Source organism: Kogia breviceps, chromosome 8, assembly GCF_026419965.1.
Source record: "Kogia breviceps isolate mKogBre1 chromosome 8, mKogBre1 haplotype 1, whole genome shotgun sequence".
Classification (NCBI taxonomy): domain Eukaryota; kingdom Metazoa; phylum Chordata; class Mammalia; order Artiodactyla; family Physeteridae; genus Kogia; species Kogia breviceps.
In genome coordinates, this window is record NC_081317.1 from 476,270 (window position 1) to 500,678 (window position 24,409).

General features: G+C 53.0%; 2 protein-coding genes across 2 annotated transcripts in view; one reads left to right on the plus strand and one right to left on the minus strand.

Annotated features, from left to right (window-relative positions):
• Positions 1-280: 280 nt before the first annotated feature.
• On the minus strand, positions 281-944 carry MRPL41 (mitochondrial ribosomal protein L41). The gene has a single exon (XM_059073221.2). The coding sequence runs from the start codon at positions 826-828 to the stop codon at positions 421-423; it is 408 nt and encodes a 135-aa protein (XP_058929204.1). The 5' UTR covers positions 829-944; the 3' UTR covers positions 281-420.
• Positions 945-8,906: 7,962 nt separating this feature from the next.
• PNPLA7 (patatin like phospholipase domain containing 7) overlaps positions 8,907-24,409 on the plus strand; it is a 31,486-nt gene continuing 15,983 nt past the window's right edge. The window contains 9 exon segments of the mRNA XM_067040130.1: positions 8,907-8,936; positions 10,583-10,822; positions 11,314-11,418; positions 12,280-12,349; positions 12,944-12,981; positions 12,984-13,074; positions 17,179-17,347; positions 17,620-17,714; positions 21,162-21,311. Coding sequence (XP_066896231.1) covers positions 8,907-8,936; positions 10,583-10,822; positions 11,314-11,418; positions 12,280-12,349; positions 12,944-12,981; positions 12,984-13,074; positions 17,179-17,347; positions 17,620-17,714; positions 21,162-21,311 — 988 coding nt within the window.

A 24,409-nucleotide genomic window follows, 5' to 3' on the forward strand; every position in this document is an offset into this window, starting at 1 on the left:
CAAAATAAGCTGCTTTGGAACCCATAAATATTCTCATTGGTGGTTCCCTGGGGTGAATTTTGGGGGATGAATTAACCAGTGCTGTCATGTGGCTGGATCTGCTTTGTGAATTCTCTTTCTCCTGCAAGCTAAGCCACGTGTTCTTGCTTACTTCCCAGAACCTGTTGGTTGGGGTCCTGGTTTGGCTGGAACCTCAGAACTTCGCCTCGGTCACTACGCCCTAGCCTGTTACACGGCACGCTTTCCTTTTCAAAATGATCAGTTACCCCGAACAACACTGTAGGGTAGGCAAGGTCTTTAATAGAAGCGAAACGAGGGCGACGCCTCCCCACCCGCCACCCGGGAACTAGGCTCGGCGAGGAGGATAAGTCGAAGTGCTCAGTCGCAGGCACACCCGGCCGCCGCCGCCACCGACTGCTCCTAGCGCGGGAAGTTCTTGGGGTACAGCTGGAAGAGCTTGCCTTCCTGCGTGGGCTCAAAGCCGTACTTGTCCAGGCGCTCAGGGTCGAAAGTCCCGGCCTTGAAGTCCTTCTCGATAGCAGGTGCCGCTGTCTCCAGAAAGAGCTGCTTGGCCGTCAGGGGAGCGTCTGTGCCCTCCGGGGCGCGGTAGTTCACGTACGGCTTGAGCTTGAAGCCGGCCAGGTCGGGGACCACCAGCTCCGGGACCATTTCCTTGACCTGCACGAACCTGCCGTCGCGGCCGTGGAAGCCGATGCCCTTGGCGCCGCGGCTCTTGTAGAAGGTGCGCGGGCCCCGCTTGCTGGTCCACTTGCTCATTCGGTCGGCGCCCCGCACCAGGGCCCGAGCCGCCCCGCTCAGGAGGCCCATGCCGGGGCCCGAACGACGCGAACGCTCTCCGACGCCCGCACACAGCCACGCGGCCCCTGGCACCGCAGCGCTTCTCTTCCGGCGCCCAGGTCAGCTTCCGACACCAGCTGGTCCCCCGCGCCAGAGCAAGAGCAGCTCCGATTGGCTGAGATGCGTCCAATGTGCAGCCTTGGCCCTGCGGCGGGGGCGGGACCTGTGGGGGCCTGGCCAATGCTCGGGGAGATCCTGCGTCCGGGCGGGGCGTCAGGAGCGCGGCCGTGGGGGGCGGAGCTTCGATGTGCAGTGCCCGACGCCGTGACTGAGGACGTTAGGGGCGGGGCCTCGGGAGGAGTGACGGGAGTGCCGGGTTTCGGGGGCGGGGCGTCAGGGTGGAGGGACGGGAGCGCGGGCGTCGGGAGCGCGAGATCCCGGTGAGTCGCCGCCGAGCGCCCCGAAGTGGCAGGCCTTGGGTTCCGGTTCTTTGAGCAGAGGTAGCCATCCCCTCCCCCAGCCATCGCCGGGACGTACACTGCCCCACAGGGCTGTCGCCGGCGACGCACCTCCACCCAACTGCCCCCAACCCCTACGGCCCCCAACCCCGACTGACCTCAACCCAACGGCCCTCAACTCGACGCCCCCCACCCCGACTGCCCCCAAGCCCGATGCCCCTCAACCCGACTCCCCTGCAGCTGGACGCTCCCCAACCTGACTGCCCTCAACCCGACGGCCCCATTATCACTGCTCTCCAGTCCTGCGCCCGAACCTCCACGCCCCCCTAACCACCATCTTCCTAACCTCGATGCCCCCAGCCGCGCCGCCCCCGGCCCCCCAGTTCTCGGGCGCTCTGTCTCCTTCCTTCCCGCCGCCTGCGCTGTGGAGCACGTGTAGCAGCTGAAGGCGGTTTGGTTATGAGGCAGGTGCTGGGGCCTTGAGCTCTGTCGCCTGGAAGCCTGGGAGGCGTAGGGAGACCGCCCTGGTCAGGGCTGGGCCGCAGAGCTGGGGTCAAGGCGTTGCTGGCCCTTGAGGAGACATCTGAGAAGAAAGGGTTTCCCACGGGGCTGGCAGGGACCTCTGACCCTGCACCTGCCTGCTGCTCCCTGACTTCCCCCGGTGGGATTTCGGAAGAGACAACTCTCTCTTACTGTTGCCCTTCTAAGGGACCTGGGAGCCACAGGGTGAAGGCCCTCAACGGGGCTCCTCCCTGCAGCACAGAGGCCAGGTTTGTAGCACTGGTCCTCAAGTTCACCACCCCCCAGACCAACACAGCCACCTCCAGGGCTCAGCCGCACTTCGGGGGAAATCCCTGCTGCACTAGGCCTTTGCCCAGCCGCCCGCACTTGCCCTTGACTGGCTGGGAGAGGAGCCCGGGACTTGGCTGCAGTTCTAGGTTCCTGGACAGCCACACGAGGGCTGTTTACAGAGAGGGAAGGGGCTCTGATTGCTTGTGAAAAGAGCTTCTCTCCATGGAGAACACAGTTTTTCATCAGGGTTTTCCTGTCAGTAGAAACATAACTTAACGTGGACCGGCAGCTGGGGAAGGGCTGGGAGGCACTGCTCTGCACGGAAGCATGTGGGGTGGTGGAACGTGTGCCCCCCTTGGAGCCAGTCTCTCTTGTTTTGTTTCACTTTTAGCCATGGAGCAGGAGGAGGACGCTGGCCCAGAGGTGCGGAACCTGAGGAGCCCAGTGAGGAATCAGAGCCTTAAAATTCCCAGTTATGGCCACTTCTGGACAAGGAGAAAGGCCCTTTTAACATCTGCCCCGCAGCAACTCCCTGAAGCCTGCTGCACGTGGGGGTGCTGTGTGGGGCCTGTTTCCCCCTGTCAGGGCTGAGGCCCTCCCTCCTCTTCCCCAAGGTCACTCTTGGGGGTTCCTGCTTCCCCTTAGGAAGTCTGCTTGCTTTGACTTAGGGCCTTTTACCCGTGGAACATATATAGGCACATTACAAGGGCCTATATCTCTGAACCAGAAATTTAGATGCACTAAACAACAGTGAAAAGCTGGAAAGTCTGAGATGCCTAACCACCAGAGACTGTACAAATAGGCCTGGGGCATCCCCGTGACCCTTCCTGTGGACAGCCCTGGCTGCCCCCCAGAGGGTGGCTGAGCTGGGAGAGACACACTTCGGAGGAGGGTGCTCGTCTGCTGCCTGGTGGGTGTGCTCTTTAGCCAAGCACGCAGTCTGGGCCAGGAGGGCCTGGACGCCTCACTGTGAAGCAGAAGCCCCCACTGCTTCCATCTGCCTCCTGAGCTGAGTTCAAAGGGTTGAGTTTTCTGAATCACTTCCTTATTCTGTCTTGACGCAACATGCTGCTTTTGAAATGCTTTTCTGAGTGCACTGATTTCCTTGGGTTTTCTGGCATCGATGCTGTGTGTGATCCTGGCTCTGAAGGATCAGGCAAGCTGCTTTAGTTCTTGGCACTTGCGTAGAAACTTGAAAGGATTAACAAGTCCCCCCCACCACTCCCCCAAACCCATCCTGTTCCTGGCTGCTTGGAAGGAGGTATGTGGGTACCGGGAGGAATGGAGTATAGCTACTTGTTTGGCTGGTTTCTTCAGCTTTGGGGGGCATCTGCCAGCATCCTGTGTATGGGTGGCCCCAGCCGTCTGCCCACTCACCATTCCACAGTCAGTGTTCTCTCTCTTTTTTAATTAATTAATTTATTTTTGGCTGCGTTGGGTCTTCATTGCTGTGCCCGGGCCTTCTCTAGTTGCGGCGAGCCGGGGCTACTCTTCGTTGCGGTGTGCAGGCTTCTCATTGCGGTGGCTTCTCTTGTTGCGGAGCATGGACTCTAGGTGCGCGGGCTTCAGTAGTGTGGCACACAGGCTCAGTAGTTGTGGCTCACAGGCTTCAGCAGTTGTGGCGCACGGGCTCTAGAGCACAGGCTCAGTAGTTGTGGCTCATGGGCTTAGTTGCTCCGCGGCATGTGGGTTCTTCCTGGACCAGGGCTCGAACCCGTGTCCCCTGCATTGGCAGGCGGATTCCTAACCACTGCACCACCAGGGGAAGCCCAAGGGAGATAGAGTTTTGAAACCTTATAGATCTAGAATTGTCTTTGTTTTGCACTCCCTTTATCTTTCTGTGTTACTTCTCAGGAGGTTTTTTCAACTTTATTTTCCAAATCTTCCATTGAATTTTTAATTTCTGTCATGTTTTTTAAAAAATTGAAGTCTAGTTGATTTACAATGTTGTGTTTGTTTCAGGTGTACAGCAAAGTGTACAGCAAAGAATATATATATATTCTTTTTCAGATTCTTTTCCATTATGGTTTATTACAGGATATTGAATGTAGTTACCTGTGCTATACAGTAGGTCCTTGTTGGTTATCTATTTTAAATATAGTAGTGTGTATTTGTTCATCCCAAACTCCTAATTTATCCCTCTCCCCCTTTCCCCTTTGGTACATTAGTTTCTTCTCTACGTCTGTGAGTCTATTTCTGTTTTGTAAATAAGTTCATTTGTATCCTCTTTTTAGATTCCACATATAAGTGATATCATATAATATTTGTCTTTCTCTGTCTGACTTAGTTCATTTAGTATGATAATCTTTAGGTCCATCCATGTTGCTGCAAATGGCAAAATTTCATTCTTTTTTAGGGCTGAATAGTATCCCACTGTATATATGTACCACATCTTCTTTATCCATTCCTCTGTCGATAGACACTCAGGTTGTTTCCATGTCTTGGCTATTGTGAACAGTGCTGCTGTGAACATTGGAGTGCATGTATCTTTTCAAATTAGAGTTTTCTGCAGATATATGCCCAGGAGTGGAATTGATGGATCTTCTGGTGGGTCTATTTTTAGTTTTTTAAGGAACCTCCATACTGTTCTCCATAGTGGCTGCACATTTACATTCCCACCAACAGTGTAGGAAGGTTCCTTCTTCTCCTGTCATCATGTTTTTTATTTCAAGAGCTTTTTTTTCTCTCTGAATACTTTTTCTGTGGACGAAATAAGATAAGATTTTTTTTTGTTCCCTGTATCACCTCGTCTTTGTTTATTTGCTTGTGTCCTTCAGATCTGGGCCTCTCCTGTTCCCAGCAGTCCAGGTATGTGAGAGGGAAATCCACATCTGCCCCGGCTACACAGCCAGGGCAGGTGAGCCGTGTAGACGTGTGGTGCTTGTTTATCTCGTAACTGGAAGTTTGTACCTTTTGGGCACCTTCCTCCAATTCCACCCCCTCATTGTTTTAATTTTTACAAATTTGTTACGAAATACTTCAGGTGTACCACAAAGCACAATGCAGGAAGCAGACACGTCTGCTGTCAGCCAGGTGAGACAGTGATGGCCCTGTAACTCAGGTGAGCTGTAAGCGGTCAGTACCATGCAGCTCCCCCTACCCTTTCCTCAGAGGCAGCTGCTTCCCTGAACCTTCTCTGGTGTTCTACAACATGTGGTATAATTGCTCATGACTAGCTCCTAAGCGGCGTCACGCTCCATACAGCTCTGCAGCTCCCTTGCTTTGGGGGGGTTCTTGACATACGTCCGTCCACGCGGGCGTGTTGTTCTAGTTCGGTTGTCTGCTCATTCCCCGTTGATGTACCCGTTGTTGACTGACATTTAGGTTGTTACAGTTGTTTCCTGTGGTGGCTGGTACTGCAGAGAACATCTGTAGATACTTGCAGGTGTGTACCGGGCCTGTGCACACCCCAGCAGCAGCCTCTCCTGTGCTTTTCAAGTTTCTTGGAGAGGTTGAGGGCATTGTTTTTCTAAGTAAACAAGTCCATTTGAGCTGTTTCTAGCATTAGATGTTAAATTGTCATCTTCTCTTTCCACCCTCTCCCCAAACACACAGACACATATTCACAGACACAGGCACACAGATGCTTTTCTCCCTGATTCTGGAACACATGAGAATCGCTGTCTGATGGGGTTTGTGGGGATGTCCCTCTCGTGCTTCTCCCGGGGTCTCCTGGCAGCTTGGCTTGCTGGCAAGTGGAGGACATGCTGCCGATACAGGTCTTGTAGAGATGGCCTGGAAACGGCGTGAGGTCGTGTCCGAGATAGACCCTCACCCCGTGAGCCAGCTGAAGAGGGCGCCCGCTCCCCACAGAGCAGCCCAGTGGCGCATAAATACTGAGGGGCCGAGCTGGACTCCCCGGCCTCACAGGGAATCTGGAGCCTCCAGTTTCTGTGCTGGACGCCTGGCAGGTGGCTGCTCCGTGCTGCTCTGGGCTCCTGTTTCTTGTGATGTGGTTGTGGGTCTCTTGTGGGACAACCTCTCTCTGTCTCTTTTTCTTTTTTTTTATTGTTTTGAACTCAGAAGTTTGGTTTTTGTGTGTGTGTGTGTGTGTGTGTGTGTGTGTTTTAATTTAAGTCTAGTTGATTTACAATGTTGTGTTAGTTTCAGGTGTGCAGCAAAGTGATTCAGTTATAAGTATATATCTCTTCTTTTTCACATTCTTTTCCCTTATAGGTTATTACAAAATATTGAGTAGTGTTCCCTGTGCTATAGGGTGGGATGTTGTTTTTATCTATCTTATACATAGGAGTGTGTACATGTGGATCTCAAACTCCTACTTTATTGCTCCCCCCGTTTCCCCTTTGGGAACCATAAGTTTGTTGCCTATGTCTGTCTGTTATCTGTGAATCTATTTCTGTTTTGTAAATAAGTTCATTTGTATCATTTTTTAAAAGATTCCACATGTAAGTGATATCATATGATGTTTGTCGTCCTCTGTCTGACTTACTTCACTTAGTGTGATAATCTCTGGGTCCATCCATGTTGCTGCAAATGGCATAATTTCATTCTTTTTTATGGCTGAGTAGTATTCCATTGTATAAATGTGCCACATCTTCTTTATCCATTCATCTGTTTTTTCTGGGTTTTTTTTGTTTTGTTTTGTTTTGTTTTTGCGTTACGCAGGCCTCTCACTGTTGTGGCCTCTCCCATTGTGGAGCACAGGCTCCACAGCATGTGGGATCTTCCCGGTCCGGGGCACGAACCCGTGTCCCCTGCATCGGCAGGCAGGCCCTCAACCACTGCGCCACCAGGGAAGCCCTCCATTCATCTGTTGATGGACATTTAGGTTTATTCCATGTCTTGGCTATTGTGAATAGTGCTGCTATGAACACTGGGGTGTATGTATCTTTTTGAATTATGGTTTTCTCCATATATATGGGGACAGCCTTCTCTTTTTAAAGGATTTGAAGTAAGCAGAAAGGACTCCAAGGCAGAAGTAATGTCATCGAGTCGCAGAGCTCACTGAGGACACCTTGAGCCAGATGCCCAGTGTTCCTGACGTGCAGGGCTCTTCAGAGGAAGGGGGACTTGCCAGGTTTACTTCCGAGGACAGTCAGGCCAGGAGACTGGCCGTCCACTAGTTTTCACCTTGTTTGAGTTCTTGTTTTCAGGGCCTCGCGTAGGAAGTTAAAGCAGGGTTCTCTCTCACAGCAGCAGCAGTGAGCCTCACCGCACAGGTGAGCTGCTGTCTATGGCAATTTATTAGGCTTCTTCATTCTGGCTTTAAAAGAAGAAGGAAACTGAGATTTTCTTTTTAATAAAAATGAAATAGAATTCCAGTTCTGCTGTGGCAGAGTGATGCCACCACAACCTCTCTCTCCTGCTGATTACAACGAAAACGCTAGCAGAACACGAGAAGCAGTTACCCAGGAGTCTGAAAATAAAAGTGGGTGAGAATTGAAACAGGAAAAGCAGCCCGGGAATGGTGAGCTCCCTGGGTTTCCTCTGCTGTCTCACTGCTTTGCCTCAGGGGCAAACCAGTCACGGACTTTCTCAGTGTGGGAGAGAGTGTGGGTGGATCCTGCAAGTGTCAGTGCAGACGGAGAGCAGCACGGCACAGAGCGTGAGAACGGGGCTAAGATGCAGCCTCAGCCCAGGTCTCAGACTAACCCCCGAGGGACCGCCCCCTGTGCCAGCAGGAGCCAAGCACGCGAGGCATTGCCTCAAAATCAGAGACACTGGCACCCAGCCCCACGGAGGGTGAGTCGGGGGGAGTAAGACAGAACTTGTGGTCTGAACCCAGCCAGCTTGATAACCTGCTAAAAAATGCAACATTCCCCAGAAAATTGGGGCCTAAACCTAGCCACATCAATAATAACACTGAATGTACCAATTAAATGGTGATCAGATTGGATGGAAATGCCAACATCTAGCTATACGCTGACCTCATGAAACCCACTTTTTTTTGTTTTTTGCTGTACGTGGGCCTCTCACTGTTGTGGCCTCTCCCGTTGCAGAGCACAGGCTCCGGACGCGCAGGCTCAGCCGCCATGGCTCACGGGCCCGGCTGCTCCGCGGCACGTGGGATCTTCCCGGACCGGGGCACAAACCCGTGTCCCCTGCATCGGCAGGCGGACTCCCAACCACTGCGCCACCAGGGAAGCCCCTGAAACCCACTTTAAATATAAAGACTTAGGTAGATTAAAAATAAAAGAATGTGAAAAGCTATACCATGAAAACTCACAAGAAAACTGAAGGGCTACATTAATGTAGGCAAAGTAGACTTCCGACCGCAGAGTGTGTCCAGGGGTTAGGAAACAGCACTAGTCAAGAAGATACAACAATCCCAAATGTGTATCCTCCTGATGGCGGAGTCTCAAAAGTGAAACAGAAACTTACAGAGGTGAAAGGAGAAACGGATCCATGCTTACACTTGGTGACTTTACTTTTCTCTCAGTAATCGACAGAACAAGTAGACAGAGAGTCTGCAAAGATGTAGAAAAATCTAAACAGCACCATCAACCACCTTGATTAATTAATTAAGTGAACATTTATTGAACAGTGGTCCCAACAACAGCGAAACACATTCTTTTCACATGAACATGGGACACTCACAAGACATACTATATTCTGGGCCATAAAACAAAAGGTAATAAATTTCAATGACTTGAAATCATACAGTGGAGATCATTTTGTAATGTATGGAAATATCAGATCACTGTGTTGTGCACCAGGATCTCACATCCTGTTGTAGGTCAGTTACACTTCAAAAACAAACGAACAAATTCATAGAAAAAAAAATCAGATTTTTGATCGGAGGCAGGGGTGGGGAGGGGGCACGTCCTGCCGGGAAAGGCTGGATTCCTCCCAGCTCCAGGGCTCCCTGGGGGCTGCGAGGGATGGCCAGTTTGCACGATGGTTCTAAACCAGGAGCCAGACCTGCAGGTATCCAGCTGAATACACCAAAAAGACAGCGGGTTGTCCGGTGATATTGCTCTAACCAATGCGCTTGCTCTTTAGTTTTATGTCATTGGGTCTCTGCTTCCCCAGAGGCATTTAACCACTTGCAGCAAGAGGGGTTTGCTGCTGCAGACAGCAGGTAGGTAATCGCAGTCTCATGGTTATCCGAAACCACCTTGGCAGATGAGTGAAACGACCATCGCTGAGCTGAAACTGTTGGCTCTAGAATCAGCTAACTTTCCCTGAGTTCTCCTGGAAACCCAAGAAAGTTGCCAGAGTCCTGGCCCAGATTCCAAAAGGAATAAAACAAATTATTGGATTCCAGTTAGCTGTGTGTTCCAAAAGAATGTCACTATTGCACACTCCGGAAAACAACTGAGTACTCACCAAGGATGAAGCCTTGAACCAGAAAAGATGAAACCTTTCCCCTGAAAGGACAAAGCCATTTCAGATCCCAAACAAAGTCAGAGAACTCAAAATGCAAAAAGAGCAGAGTTTGGAATCCAAGACGAGACTCAGGAAAGTGATGAGCATGAAGGGCTCACAGTGTGGGTACCTCGCTCAATTCCCGGGCCCGTCATCTCTTGGGGTTCGCCTCCTTCAGATCCCACTTCTGACACCATATAAATATATCAACTTTAATAAATGGTAGCCAGTTATTTTACCAGCGAAAGCGAGTTTATTCAGGAAGAGCAGAGGAATTGCAATTCAGGATATGGAAACTATGGCAGACAAAAGCCAAATCCAGAGAACAAGGAGGGGGAACTTACTTTTATAGGGAGAAGGGGGAGTTGGGAAGGGCTGTGATAACCAAGTTTCCATTGGAGGAGCCGGGGGGTCCAATGGAGGCTTCCCATTGGCTGGGCCCCTGCTGTCTCTGGCTGGGCTGTTTCCTTCCTCCTGCCTGATGGTAAGTAGAGGCACCTTCCTGTCCAAGATGTAGGCGGAAATCTCTTCCTGTTTGGGGTAATTGACATGCGTGACAGGCATGAGACCTCCCCCTACAGGCCAGTCCCCGCTCCAACTTTAGCTGAGGTTTTGGTAAGTAATTCCACAATACTTAGCAAGAGAAACAAAAACTCTGTTCACACAAAACCCTGTATGGAGATATTTACGTTAGTTTTATTTATAATTGCCAATACTGGAAACACCCCAAATATCCTTCGCCTGCTAGATGGATAAAGAAACTGTGATGCATCCATAACATAGACTAGTTCTCATCAGTGAACAGCCCAAACTACTGATACATGAACAGCATGATGACTCTGAAGTGCGTAATCTCAGTGGAAGGGCCCAAGCCTTGTGTGATTCCATTTATGTGGTACTTTGATGAAGGAAAACCATCAGTTCAGAAAAGAGCTGGTGGTTGCCTGCAAGTGGCAGTTGGGGGAGAGGAGGTGGCAGGATTCCGAGCTGCGAACCAGAAGGGGCCGAGGTCACTGCGTGGGGGTGATTCTGTGACCGAAAAAGTCATCTTTTCTCTCGAGCACCAGCCAGTTCCCAGAAGAGAGAAACCACACGCTGCCCACCGGGTCCTTGGCCGTGTGGAGCTCCGTCGGTGGCGGGGCAGGGCTCGGCGGGGGTTGCTGGGCGGGTGATCCTGGCTCCAGGTGGCCTTGCAGTAGGCCTAGGAGAGCGGGGTACTGAGCGCTGTGGTGCTTGAGACCGGAGTGGGGGCTTGGAGAGCCAGGCTCCGAGGTCTCAGGACAGGCCAGAGCAGACCAGCTGGGGCTGTCGTTACGGGCCACGCCGCGCCATGCAAAGCAGTGTCTGCCCGCACTGCTGTCCTATCCACCATCCTCCGGCTTCCAGCTGTGGCTTTTCAAGGAGTTTTTAAGAAATAGCCTGAAACCCTGGTGAGGGTGGCGCAGGTGGGTCGCTTCTCTGCGGAGCTGCGGCCATCTCGGGGGAGGGCACGGGGCCAGCACCCTGAGTGTCTCACCACTGGTTTACTGAGTCCCGTGGCCACGAGGACGTGTCCACAATAGTGGAATCAACTTCACTGGCAGGACTGAGTGCTGGTGATGCGGAGTTCGGGGGGGCGGTGTGGGAAGAAGTAAGATGGTTTTTTAAAAATTTCGTAATACATATTTTGCTGTAAAAATTAGTATTGATGACCTCAAAGGGGTCTTCAGATCTCCCACCACACCCGCAGAGAGCTCTTTTTGTTATCGTTAAACTTCTTGACTGGCAGTACTTTTACACTTAGAGCAAGCTTGTAAAAACAAAGCAGAGTTTCCATACGCCCCTAGCACTGACACCTTGCGTGAGGAGGGTGGGCTGTCTACACCGGGGGCTTCCCCGCCCGCGAGGCCGAGGCGGGCTCAGCAAGTGGAGACGCGCTTGGCCTGTCCCTCCCCAGGTCATCGTGGTGCGGCTGCAGGGGGTCACCTTCCTGGCTCCGCGCGACTGCCTGGGCCTGACCACGGGGCTCTTCAGCCCTGTGAGTGCGCTCGGCGCCCTAAGCGTGGGTCCTCAGGACCCGGGGCTTTGAGAGGCGACGACGGAACGAGTTTCCTACTTCAGGGCGATGGCCGGTGGACGTGCCAGGGTGGGGTGCGCCTGTCCCATCAGTTAGGTCTCGGGGGCCTTCCTGGAGACGGGTGCCCGTTTGCCAGCTCCTGGCCGGGCCTCCGCGGTTCCCTTCCAGGAGGGTCTGGGGTTTGGCCCCAAGTAGCTGCTCTGATCGCCTGTCGCTCCGTGAGCGCGCCTGCCCCTCGCCGCTCCACCAGCGGAGGCGGCCCCCCAGGCCCCGCGGCCCTCCTGTGGGCACCCGGGGCAGTGTGCCCTGCCCTTGGCCACCCCTCTCTGGGGGCCGCCGGGTTGAGCTGCTCCACCCCGTCGACCCTGCTGAGGAGGGAGCTTGATGTCGGAGCCGGGCCCGGAGCCGCGTGGGCCGCAGGCCCAGCCCTCACACAGGCTGGCGGCCCCTCAAGGCTGAACAGACGCTCGCTGTTAGCGTTCACACTGCACTTGGATATTCTCCCCGGTTCTCCCGATATTTTAGGTACTGTCATCTTCCCTTGCCGCCTTGCTGATATTTTAGGGCATATCCTTTTGTCTTCTACATTATTTTTCATCTTAATGAAGAGTATTGCGGTTTCTGACAATTCTGACCATTATTTAAACACGACAGAGTCGCCAAGATAAAAGCAAGCTGGGCCTTTCTTGCCTTAAAGCCCTTTCTTTCTACATCGCTGGCATCCTCACTGATCGCCGCCTCCTTCGGTCCCTGAAACGTGGCCTCTCCCCGAGGGTTTTACAGTCGTTCCCGGGGCGCTCGCTCACCTAGGAGTGCTCCTGGGGCCCCGCTTCTCTCATGTCTCAGGAGAGCCGGCGTGGCCGCGGGGAGGGCCCAGAGGCCGATGTGCTGCAGCCCCAGGGGCCCTGCGAGCCAGGTGCTGCTCCCCCGGGGCCAACCTCCCACCCTCGGCTCACCGGCTGTTCCCCCCGCCGCCCCCAACCCGGGAGAAGACCAGTCGGGGGGGGGGTTCCCAGCTTCGCCCGCTGACTGCACTGCTCTGAGCTCTCAGGAAGGGCCTAGACTTGGGGAAAGAAAGCACTCACCGAGGCTTCTCTGCCAGAACTCACCCCCAGGGTGACTGTCACACACAGGCACACTACAGATGCGGACGCGTCACCTCTTTGGTCGTGAAGTTCAACTAAGCTACGCTGCTCGGGGGGCTTCCTGGAAGATTGTTCTGGATCCACTCACCGGGGGAGCTGGGGAGCCCCGCCGCTGGCTCGGCCTCTTCCGGGGTGGGGGGAGGGTGCGCTCAGAGCTGGGCAGGAGTTCGCCTTCCGGGCGCGCGGCCACTTGCCTGGGCAGGTGGGCACAGGTGACGGGCCAGGCAGGTGCAGGTGATGAGGACGCGGCCTGAGGGGCAGGGGGCGGGGCCGGCAGAGGGCTGTCCCCAGGCCTGCAGACAGGTCCGGGTCTGCGCGCTGCTGTGGGAACGGAGGCCTTGCCTCACGCCAGCCCCTCCCAGCAGATCGTGCAGCAGCCTCTGGGCCTCTGCCGAAGAGGAGCCCCCCCCCCCCCCGCTGCCTTCTGTCCGCGAAGAGATTGTGGACAAGCTCAGCCAGGCCCAGGCAGGTGACCAGGTTGCTTCAGCTCCACCAGGTAAGGGACCCTCTGTCCCACTCCAGACGGCAGGCAAGCCCTGGGCCCAGAGGACCCTGCACCTGTGCTCTGGCTCTCGGTGTGAAGCAGTGGCGGGCGTCTTGTCGCCTGAACGTCCTGCAGGCTGCTCTGCACACCACCCTGCAGCATCCATGTCCGTGGAGCTCCGCTGGGCTGGACGCTGCGCGCCCCTCTTGTAACCGCTAGAGTGGCTACCTCGGCGCCATCCCTTCTCCCCTGTGCTGGGCTGTGCTAACAGGCTATGGCCTCTACTGTCCCCTCTGTCCCCCAGCCATCGCCCAGGCTTTCCTCCCCAGGAGGTGTCCGCACCTGCCCCTCTCTGCTGTCTGCTTTGTCTTCTTGTCGGTTCTCAGCTGCAGAGAGAGCTCCTTTTGGCCTTTGGTCAGCAGTCAGCCCTCTTCCCCTCTCCTGGCTGTGACCTCAGCGTGCCTGTGAGTGCTGCAGCGGGATGGCTCCCCGGCACGTCCAGCGGGGGGCGTTGTTGGCGCCCCCAGAGGCGCGCTCACGTCTTGTCACCTCCCTCCTTTTGCTCCCATGTTCCTTAGAAAGTCTGTCTTGTCTTCACCTGCGTTTCACGGGTTGCTGGCAGGTTTCAACATCTCCTGGTGTGTTCAAGAGCTGTTTGGGTTCCTCTTTAAGAATTGTCTGTTTATATTCTTCGCCCATTTTCTGCAGGGCTCCCTGAATTTATTTGGTTGATTTGCATTAATTCTCTATATGCTCCAGATAGAGATCCCTCATCAGTATGAATGTTCAGATACCTTCTCCCGGCTTCCATCTGTGGAAAAACATACCCATGGGGCCCATCCGGGAACAGAGACCCTTGTTCGTTTCTGAAAACCAGTTGTTACCCTGCGGTTTGTGTTCTGGATCTCACTTTTTCCCTCCTTCTTCCCAGACGTCAACACATTCTCTGGGTTCTTGTCTGGCAGCTTTTCAGTTTTACTTTCCACATGGAGGTCTGTCTTTCATCATGGTTCCCTCTTGCCTTGTATTCGAGGTAAGGAATTTATTTTTTTCTTACTCTATCTAGTGGTAATTTACCCAACACCATTCAGGAAACAATCTTTCACTTCCCTGTTGCTTTTTCTGGTGCCATCTTCATTAGGTATCAGGTTTCTGCATCTACGTGGATTTTTTTTTAGTAACAACTTTTTTGAGATATAATTAACATACCATAAAATTCACCCTTTTATTTTTATTTTTGGCCGTGCCATGCGGCATGCAGGAACTTAGTTCCCCGACCAGAGATCGAACCCGTGCCCCCTGCAGTGGAAGCACAGAGTCCTAACCACTGGACCACCAGGGAGGTCCCAAAGTTCACCCTTTTCAAGTATACAACTTAGTGGTTTTTAGTATATTCACAGAATTGTGCATCAGCCCCCCTATGTAACTCCAGCACGTTTTCATCACCCAGTAAAGAAACCCCAGACAGATCAGCCGTCACTCCCCAACCCCTGGCTACTGCCAACCTGCTTTTGTCTGTGGATCTGCCTGTTCTGGGTGTTTCATTACTTGGAGCTACTTTTTAGGAATCTTTGTGTTCTGTTTGTGTATTTACCTCTTTCTTCACTAATAGCAAGTTATTTTTTATTTTCATTAAATGCTTATGGTTGGATAATCTGCCTATAAAATGTAAAAGCCCCAGGGGGACATTTGATGAATTTTCATAAACTAAGCTCACCTGTGAGACCAGCACCCAGACACAGAAAGCCTGGATGGCACCCCTGCAGCTCCCATCAGCAGTGATGCGTGTTGTAAGCCTGTGCCCCTAGCGCTCCCCTGCTCCCCTGACCTCTGACCCCTTAGACTGGGTTTTGTGGCCTCCAAATTGCCGGGTGGGCAATACTCACCATTCTCACTGTTGTACATTGTTTTCTTTTTTTAAAAAAAACATTTATTTATTTATTTATTTTTGGCTGTGTTGGTTCCTCATTGCTGTGCGCGGGCTTTCTCTAGTCGCGGCGAGCGGGGGCTACTCGTTGTTGCCGTGTGCGTGCTTTTCGTTGCGGAGCACGGGCTCTAGGCGCACGGGCTTCAGTAGTTGTGGCACGCAGGCTCAGTAGTTGTGGCTCGCGGGCTCTAGAGCGCAGGCTCAGCGGCCGTGGCTCACGGGCCCAGCCTCTCTGCGGCATGTGGGATCTTCCCGGACCAGGGCTCTCGAACCCATGTCCCCTGCACTGGCAGGTGGACTCTCAACCACTGCGCCACCAGGAAGCCCAGTGTTCATTGTTCTCCTGTGAACAAACTGTTCGTGTGTCTCTTGCACACACATGGATGGATACGTTCCTGTTGGAACTGCTGAGTGATGGAGGGCACGTGTGTTTAGCCTGGGAGATGCTGCTGGTGGTTCTCCACGTGCCTGTCCCGATTTATCCTGTCATCAGCCTCGTAAGACTGTCTGGTGGCTCCAGTCTGCACAGTCCAGTATGGAGCCACCTGCCGCTTGTGGTTGTTTGTACTTAAAGTTTAACGGTTTGATTCTCAGTCCCACTCAGGTGCTCACTGACTTCATGAGTCAGACACTCAGCTCACAGGCTGCACCACTTAGAGGCCACACCGCTTATGGACCATGAAGCTTAGAGGCCATACCAGTCACAGGAAGTCGTGCTCCCCAGCCCGTACCATCTTCCATCATTTTCATTTGGCCCCTCTGTGCCCTGTGCCCTGTTGTGGCCGTTGCCCATCTTCCTGACAACTCGTGGACCCGAGACTTCCATCTCCACTGCGATAGGAATGCATTGTCTTTTGGCCATTTTTCTCTTAGGTTATCTTTCATTTTCTTATTGATTAATAGGAGTTCTTTAGATATTCTCTATATGAGTCCTTTGTTGGATGTATGTATTAAAAATATTTTCTGCTGGGCTTCCCCGGTGGCGCAGTGTTTGAGAGTCCGCGTGCCGATGCGGGGGACACGGGTTCGTGCCCCGGTCCGGGAAGATCCCACGTGCCGCGGAGCGGCTGGGCCCGTGAGCCGTGGCCGCTGAGCCTGCGCATCTGGAGCCTCTGCTCTGCAACGGGAGAGGCCACAACAGTGAGAGGCCCGTGTACCGAAAAAAAAAAAAAAAAGTAGCTTTCATTTAGAGCTATTGTTAATTTGTAATTTTGATAATTGTATCATTGTGATATTTTAGAGATACGATTTCAAATATTAATGGATAAAATGCTATGTTTGGGATTGTCTTCAAAATTTTGGGGGTATGTGTGTGAAGTAAGATGGGTGGAGCTGGGTGATGGGAAGGGAGGGGTCCACTGTACTCTTCTCTCTACTTTCGTGTATCTTTGAAATTTTCCATAGTAAAATGTGGTTTGTAAAATTAGCTCCAGTTAATAGTTTGATGCTAGATTAGTTGTATATAAACCAGACTTCTTTTTCAGCTTCTGTTTTGGACCACTCTGCTCAAACTACGTCTTGTCTCACGTCCTAAAATTTGGACAGTTTCACTTGCATCTTCCATGGGTCTTTGACGCCAGAGTCCTGGGGGTAAGAGAGGGTCTCCAAGTTAGCTTGCAGGTGGAGGACTGGCCGGCAGGGGCTGGGGACGCCGGTTGCTGTAGCACGAGGTCTCAGGGCCTGCTCTTTGCGTAGTCAGCCCAGAGATGTCGGCTGTAGACGGCCAGGAAGTAGCCGGCGGCTGAGGCTTGCAGAGGCAGTGCCTGGTGTCGGAATCATCTCATCACTGCTTTCACCTTGCTCTCTGAGATACTTAGGGTTACTGAAGCTGACAGCAGCTTCTCTTTTCGAAAGTGATCCGTACTGCATGCAAGAGCCACAGAAGCAGGCTTCCCGTACAGTACATCTTCTCCCATCTTGCGAACTTTAGCAAACTAAAAAACTTTTAACTCACTTTACTCGTATGCAAAAGCCCTTAAAAGTCGATTACAGGTATTCTGACATTCCAACCTTAGATACTTGAGTCTACAACTCTAAAAATTTAGAATATAACCAAAATAGCATTATTATATTTAAAAGGTGATTCTTCCTGGATATCATGTAATACCAGCCCATGTCCAGCGGTCCAGGCACTCAGCAGCACATGATGACCCTCGGCCCTGGGGAAGGCCCTCGTGGCCTGCCTGCAGGCAGTCGTGGCTTCCCGGTGCTGCCCCATGTTTCCTGCCCGGGGATGAGAGGAGACGCCGTCCCGGGCAAGGTCCCAGGCCACGTGCCCCGCACCTGCCTGCGGCCGGACAGCAGCCGCATCACCTTCCACTGCCCAGAGCGGTTTACAGCCGCCGCAGTCTTGACACCGTGGGTCTGAGGCAGCGGTCCCCAACCTTTTTGGCACCAGGGACTGGTTTCGTGGAAGACAATTTTTCCGTGGACCGGGGAGTTTTGGGGGGATGGTTCAGGCGGTAATGTGAGCACGGGAGCGGCCGATGAAGCTTCACTTGCGCTCGCCCACCGCTCACCTGCTGTGCGGCCTGGTTCCTAACAGGCCGCGGACCACTACTGGTCCGGGGGCTGGGGACCCCTGGTCTAAGGTACTTGCTTGGCGTCGTGGTTTAAAATGTGTGGTTGAGGTCTCCGTTCTTTCTCTGCCCCCGGGTTGTGACTCGGCTGATTCACCTCTCGGGCGAGAAGATCCTGCGCAGCCTCCAGCGTGGAACTGCGACAGGTGCGTACCCGGGCCTGCGCCCTGGGAGCCCCGCCCACCCCGCTCAGAGCCCCGCCCAGAGCCTCTACTTAGGTTGAAACGCCTCCACAGTGTTAGAACTTTTGCTTTCAGCCGTCAAACACAACCTTTAAAACTATTCTCTCATCCTAGTGTTCCAAGCTTCCTCCTGGTATCGTTTCCCTTCTGTCTGAAGACGTTCCTTTAATAATAGTCCTTTTAGTGCAGGTCTGCTGGCTACAAGTTCTCTTAATTTTCCTTCGTCTAAGACTGTCTTTACTTCACCTTCGTCCTGAAGGATACTTTTTGCTGGATGTGCAATTCTGGCTCGACAGTCCTTTTATTTCAGCACTTTTAACATTTTGTACCACTTCCTTCTGGTCTTTGTTGCTTCTAATGAGAAATCCAGACATTCAAATTGTTCCCAACTAGGTAGTGCATCATTTCTGTCTGGCTGTGTTCAGGATTTTCCTTTGTCTTTACTGTTTAGAAATTTGATTTTGGAGTGCTTGGGCATGAATTTCTTTGGGTTTATCTTGTTTGGGGTTTGCTCATCTTCTTGAATCTGTAGGTATATATATATATATTTTTTAAACTAAATTTGGAAAGGTTTCAGCCTTTATTTCTTCAAATGGTCCTTCAGCCATGTATTCTTTCTCCTCTTCTGGAAATTCACAGAAGCAAATGTTAGACCTTTTGTTATTGTCCCAGTGTCTCTGGGACACTGTTCGTTTTTTAATCTCTTTTCCCTCTGATGTTCAGACTGAGTACTTTCTTTTGATGTGTCTTCAAGGTCACTGGCTCTTTCCTGTCTTCTTGATCCTGCTCCTAAGGCCACCCGGAGAATTTTTAATTTCAGTTGTTATATTTCTGCATTTGCTTCAAGACAGCCCATGGCAGCTGTATCTGTCTGGTTATGATCACTGCTTTACTGCCTCGTCGAGGACTTCCAAATTCTGTGACATGTTGTCTTTTTTAATTTTTTAATTTTTAAAATTTTATTTTTGGCTGCGTTGGGTCTTTGTTGCTGTGCGCGGGCTTTCTCTAGTTGCGGCGAGCGGGAGCTACTCTTCGTAGTGGTGCGCGGGCTTCTCATTGCGGTGGCTTCTCTTGTTGAGGAGCACAGGCTCTAAATGCGCAGCTTAAGTAGTTGTGGCACACAGCCTCAGTAGTTGTGGCTCGCGGGCTCAGTAGTTGTGGCACACGGGCTCTAGAGCACAGGGTCAGTAGTTGTGGTGCACAGGCTTAGTTGCTTCACGGCATGTGGGACCTTCCTGGACCAGGGCTCGAACCCATGTCTCCTGAATTGGCACACGGATTCTTAACCACTGTGCCACCAGGGAAGCCCACATGTTGTCGTTTTTGTCTGTTAATTGTCTTCTCCTGTTCAAGTTGAGATTTTCCTGGCTCTTGGTATGCCTGGTAATTTTGGATTGTATCCTGTATTTCGAGTATTATGTTATGAGAGTCTGGTTCCCATTTAAATCTTTTATTTTTGCAGACTGTTGATGTGCTTATATTCACAGAGCATGTTCTGGCCCTCTTCCTTGGTCTGTGTTTGAATGTTAACTTAATTCTCAAGGCCTTTGCAGTACTGCTCTGGTCTGCTGTGCTTGTGTGCTACCCAGAGCCAGTGTGAAGCCTGGCTGGTATGCCACCTGGATTCTGTTCTCAGAGCCTCTGCTGTGCCATCCTGGCCAGTTTCATGTATGGGCTGCTTGGGGGTGAAGCCAGGACTTCATACTAGATCTAGAGGACTCCCTTCTCCATCTCCCCTCTCTAGTGCAGGGAATGGAGAGTTGGGGGCTCCACCCCACTGTGTCTGTAACCCCATGTAGGAACTTGGGGCCCTGGAAAGCCTCCCTGGAGGCAGCACCCAGTGTGGAGGGGGAGGGATGGACCCCGCTTGGCTGTAGCTGGGACAGGGCAGTGGCACTGCTACCCTTGTGGCATAAGTAGAGTGGTCTTCCCACAAGTTGAGGTCCTAGCTCATCTGCCCTCCTCTTCACACCCCCCTGGGTCTCCTGAGAACTGTGTCCAGAGCCTCCTTGTAACTGGTGGCAGCGGTTCGGTGCGACATGCCGGCTCCATCTCCTTCTTGGTCAGAACCAGAACCTCCCGCATGCCTTTCGTAAAGGCTAAAAGAAAACTATCAGAAGCTGGCACTAGAATCCCCCTCTGGTTCTGCCTCAGACGGAGGGGTCTAACGTCAGAGGTCATGGCGAAAGAGGGAGAGGAAGGGGATTCCCCACAGAGAAGCTGCCAGAAAACCGGTGAAAAGGGGCGCCCTGCTGCCTCGCATGCAGCTGCCAACTGGCTCACAGCGCTCACTTTCTTTCCCTGCCCCCAGGTTAGCTCTTAGGGGCCCCTCTCTCTGCCTTCTGCAGCCCCCGCTCTGGCTTCTGGGTCAGGCCTTGCAGGGACCCACGCTCCTCCCCAGGGACGAGAGCAGCAGGGTCAGAAATGGATGCCCTTTTGGCGGAGCTGGACCTTCCTGCGTGGCCGGTGCCTGCACCTGTCACCTGGCAGTGCCCTTCCTGGTCGGGAGGGTCTGTGCAGGAGCTGGGCTGGCACAGCGGCCGGCCAGGGAGCCAGGAAGAGAGCGCTCAGTGTGTTGGGGCCCCAGAAGACTGGGCTCTGGCTGCGACGTGGGCGGCAGGAGGGCTGAGGCTGCCCCTTCAGCCACGTCCATGAAAACAGGAGGTGCCGCTTGCCAAGCAGTAACTTTGGGCTGGGAATGAGCTTCAGCCGGGGACGCTCGGACGGAGGCCGATGAGCCCGTGGGTCCACGTGCCTGCTGCCTCTGTCCCTGCTGCTGTGGGGCTTCCTGGCCTCACGTCTAGGGAAGGGGGGGAAGCCTGTGGCCTCAGGGACAGGCACCCCAGGACCCAGCCCCGCCCAACCCTGGGTTGTTTTGTGCCTCACCCCGGGGTCTGGAAACTCCACGCAGATGAGGTGGTAGAAGGATGTGGATCTCCTAAGCCTCAGGCTGTTTACTGTCTCTGGAGCAGTCGGTGGAAGAACCCCAGGAAGGGGGGCAGGTCGGAGGGTGGGGCAGGTCGGAGGGTGGGCCCTCCGGGTGGGCCCTCCGGGTGGGCCCTCCCCACCTCCCCACCTCCCCACCTCCCCACCTCCCCACCTTCCCTCTCCCCCCTCCCCTGGCCAACCCTTCCGACTCTGCACCTCACGGCTTCTCTGCACCCGGGCGTCCGTGTCCCCTTCAGTGGGCCCAGTCCTGGCGCGTATGAAATGCAAGGACGCCACGGTGTGGTTGATCATTTCAGCGGGAAAGGCGGGGCTCCAGCTGTGGAGACTTGGCGCAGACCCGGTGCCCGTTGCTCCTGCCCAGGCCTCTCCTGCCCTGCTGTCGCCTAGAAACATCCAGGGACACCGAGACTGTGCGAGCGGCAGCCCGATTCCTCAGGCCAACGCACGCCCTGTGCCCTGCAGGTCACCAGTTTGGGCCACATGCTGTAGGCAGCAAGTGGGGCTCGGGGGACCCTGCCAGCAAGCTCTCCACGGCGGCCGCCACGCCCGTGTCAGAGGCTGCGCCCCTCACCGCCTTCACCCTGGCGCTCGAGCACGCCCTCAGCGCCATCGGTAAGCCCTGCCCGGAGGCGCCTGAGGTCCGGCTGGACCCCCTCCTCCTCCTGCCTCCCATCCTTCCAGGTTCTCCTGAAAGAGCACTTAGTGTTGCCCGCAAGGCTAAAGCCTGGGCAGGGCGCGCGGAGGACTGTCACAGTGAGACGGGCGCCTCCGGACAGTGTCGATGGGCAAACCCCATCTCGCGGGAGCCGGCGCGAGTCCCCGCTGAACTCTGGGGCCTCCAGGGGCCAGAGACCCCCGCACCGCCCCCGCCACAGGGAGCCCGTCTTGGGGTGCGAGCCTGGGGAGGGCGCCCGCAGCTGGGCTCAGGCAGCTCAGGTCATGTTTCCAAGTTCCACGGCTGTTAAGTCTGGGGGCTCGAGAACAAGAAACTGAAATTCCTGAGAACTCTTAGGAATTCCCCAAATCATAAAGTATTCCATATTCTTAACACTTTATGTGTATGTTTTTATATAATTGTGAGCGACCATAGTAGACAGAGGCAATAAGTCAGTTTTCCGAGATGGGGCTACCCTAAAGGTTTCAGGGGTGTCTTCAAAAATGATACAACAATAGGTGCAATGAATGTTACGTTACTCTTGTGGACACAATACATGTGACAAGAGTATGTATCTTAACATGGCGAAAATGTCCTCTACCAGAAACAGACACTTGATAGTAGAAGGCATTAAATAAATGCCAAATGAAAATGATTTAGAAAATTGAAGATACTACTCTAAATATTTCATATGTATAAGTTATTCTCCGAGGGAAAATTTAAGTCACGGAAAGCATTAATTTGGATTAGTCTTGGTCTTTGTTTTATAACAAATATTCTGGATGTAGAAAACATCACACATTTTTCAGTGACGCTGGTCTGACTGTCCAGGACACACCCAAAAGACCTGCAGCTGCGCAGTGAAGACGTGTTGATTCATAAAAGCTTATTCCCTTTTTTAACAAACAAACCAACAAACCTTTTATTTTGAAATAATTACAGATTCACAGGAAGTTGTAAAAATAGTCAAGCGAGAGCCGCACACTCCACCCCCTGCCCCAGGTTGCAGCACAGCACCCAGACCAGGAAGTTAGCGTCCGCGTGGTGCGCTGATGGGACATTCACGTGTGTCCGTGCAAATTTCTGTTTTCTTCGAGGAACTGGGGATCTTGACGGGGATTGCACTGAACTGTTGGTGGCTTTGGGTGGCACTGACATCCTAGCGGTGTTAAGTGAAAGCAGGCATCCTGCCTTGTTCCTGATCTTAGGGGGAAGCTTTCAGTCCTTCGCCTTCAAGTAGGATGTTAGCGGCCAGTTCTTCATGTATGGCCTTCAATATGTTGAGGAGGTCTCTTTCTATTCATAATTTGTGGAGTGTTTCGATCGTAAAAAGATGTTGAATTTTGTCAGCGCTTTTTCTGCATCAGTTGAGATGATCATACGTCCCCCTCTTTGTTCTGTTAATGTGATTTATTACATTGATTGATGTTCATATGCTGAGTCATTCTTGCATTCCAGGAATAAATCCCACTCGGTGTGGTATGTAACCCTCTTAATACCCTGCTGAGTTTGGTCAGCTTCTCTTTCCTGAGGATTTTGCACCGTCAGAGGTGCTCGTCTGTAGCTTCTCCTGGCGTCTTGGTCCCGCGCAGACTTTGGCGCTGGTGGGGCGGGGCGGTGCTGGCCCCATGGAATGGGTTAGGAAGTGTTCCCCCCAGTCAATATTTTTGGAAGAGTTCGAGGAGGATTGGTGTTAATTTTTCTTTAAATATTTGGTAAAATTCCCTAGTGAAGCCACCTCATGCAGGGCTTTTTTTTTTTTTTTTTTTTTTTTAACTGGTTCAGTTTTCTTACTGGTTATAGGTCTATTCAGATTTCCTGTTTCTTCATGGTTCAGTCATGGTAGGTTGTGCGTTTCTAGGAATTTGTCCCTTTCACCCAGGTGACCCAGTTTGTTGGTATGCAATTGCTCACTGTACTCTCTTGTATTACTTTTTATTTCTGTAAAATAGCTAATGTCCCACTGTTATTTCTGTGTTTAGTAATTTGAGTCTTTTCTCTTTTTTTCTTTATTCCTCTAGCTAAAGGTTTGCCAATTTTATTGATTCTTTCAAGGAACCAACTGTTGGTTTCACTGATTTTTCTCTGTTTTCCTATTCTCCCTTTTATTTATCTCTGTTCTGATCTTTATTATTCCCTTATTTCGGCTAGCTCTGGGTTTAGTTTGAGGTTCTGCGCTCCTCCGTGTTCCTGCAGCCAGACGTGGCCTGCCTGTCCCGCCTCGCCCTAGCTGTCCAAGAGGTGGACGGGGTGAGCCACTGCAGTGCCCAGGAGAGCCCGCCCTCGCGGGCACGTGACGCGTCAGCCCCGAGAGGACTCCCGCTCTCTGTCAGACCCACGCGGGGTGACCAACTCGAGCTTGAAGCTCTTCGCGGCCTGGCCCGACCTGGCCTGACCCCCAGCGCAGGACTGCAGCCCCCAGGGGGGACCAGCGCCCTCTGCCCCGAGCCCCCAGAGGAGCTGCTGCCCCGCATCAGCGGGCTTCTGCCATTGGAGTCAGAGCTGCACAGACGCACAGGTCAGTCCAGCAGCCACGTCCCAGGGCACCAGCCTGTGAAACGCACCCTTATGCTCGTGCCTCCAAGAAAGCAGACGCTGCCAGTTAAACACAAGGCGGTGATTTCTGGTCTCTCGCCTTCTGATTACAAGCCCTCAGGGAAGCTCAGGTGTAAGTGCAGGTGTAAGAAGGAAGCCGCGGGGAAGAGCCCGGCTTCTCCAGCAGCAGCGGGACTTCTGCATCCTCAGGGCCGTCCAGCAGCCTTCCTGTCACTGGGGGCCGCCGGCCTCTCAGCTTTTGTCCCTGCCTCTGGCGGCCCTCTCACATATTCTGACGCTGGCCCTCCTGGCTGAGAGCAGCTGTGTCTGTGTGGACAGCAGCTCTAAGACCCTGTAGATGGAGGAAGCACGCTGATCCCAGAGACACAAGATGTGAAAACGTGTGCATCTAGACACCGGTGAACCGCACCTGACTGGAACCCAGCCAGCCGGGCTGCCTCGGATTTGGGAAACTGTCTAATCTTGCACTTTACAAGCTTGTGCTTCCCCGCCCCCACGC

What these genes read in the sequence shown, in the direction of transcription:
- MRPL41 (XM_059073221.2), bottom strand. Translation starts at nt 828, where the DNA reads ATGGGCCTCCTGAGCGGGGCGGCTCGGGCCCTGGTGCGGGGCGCCGAC.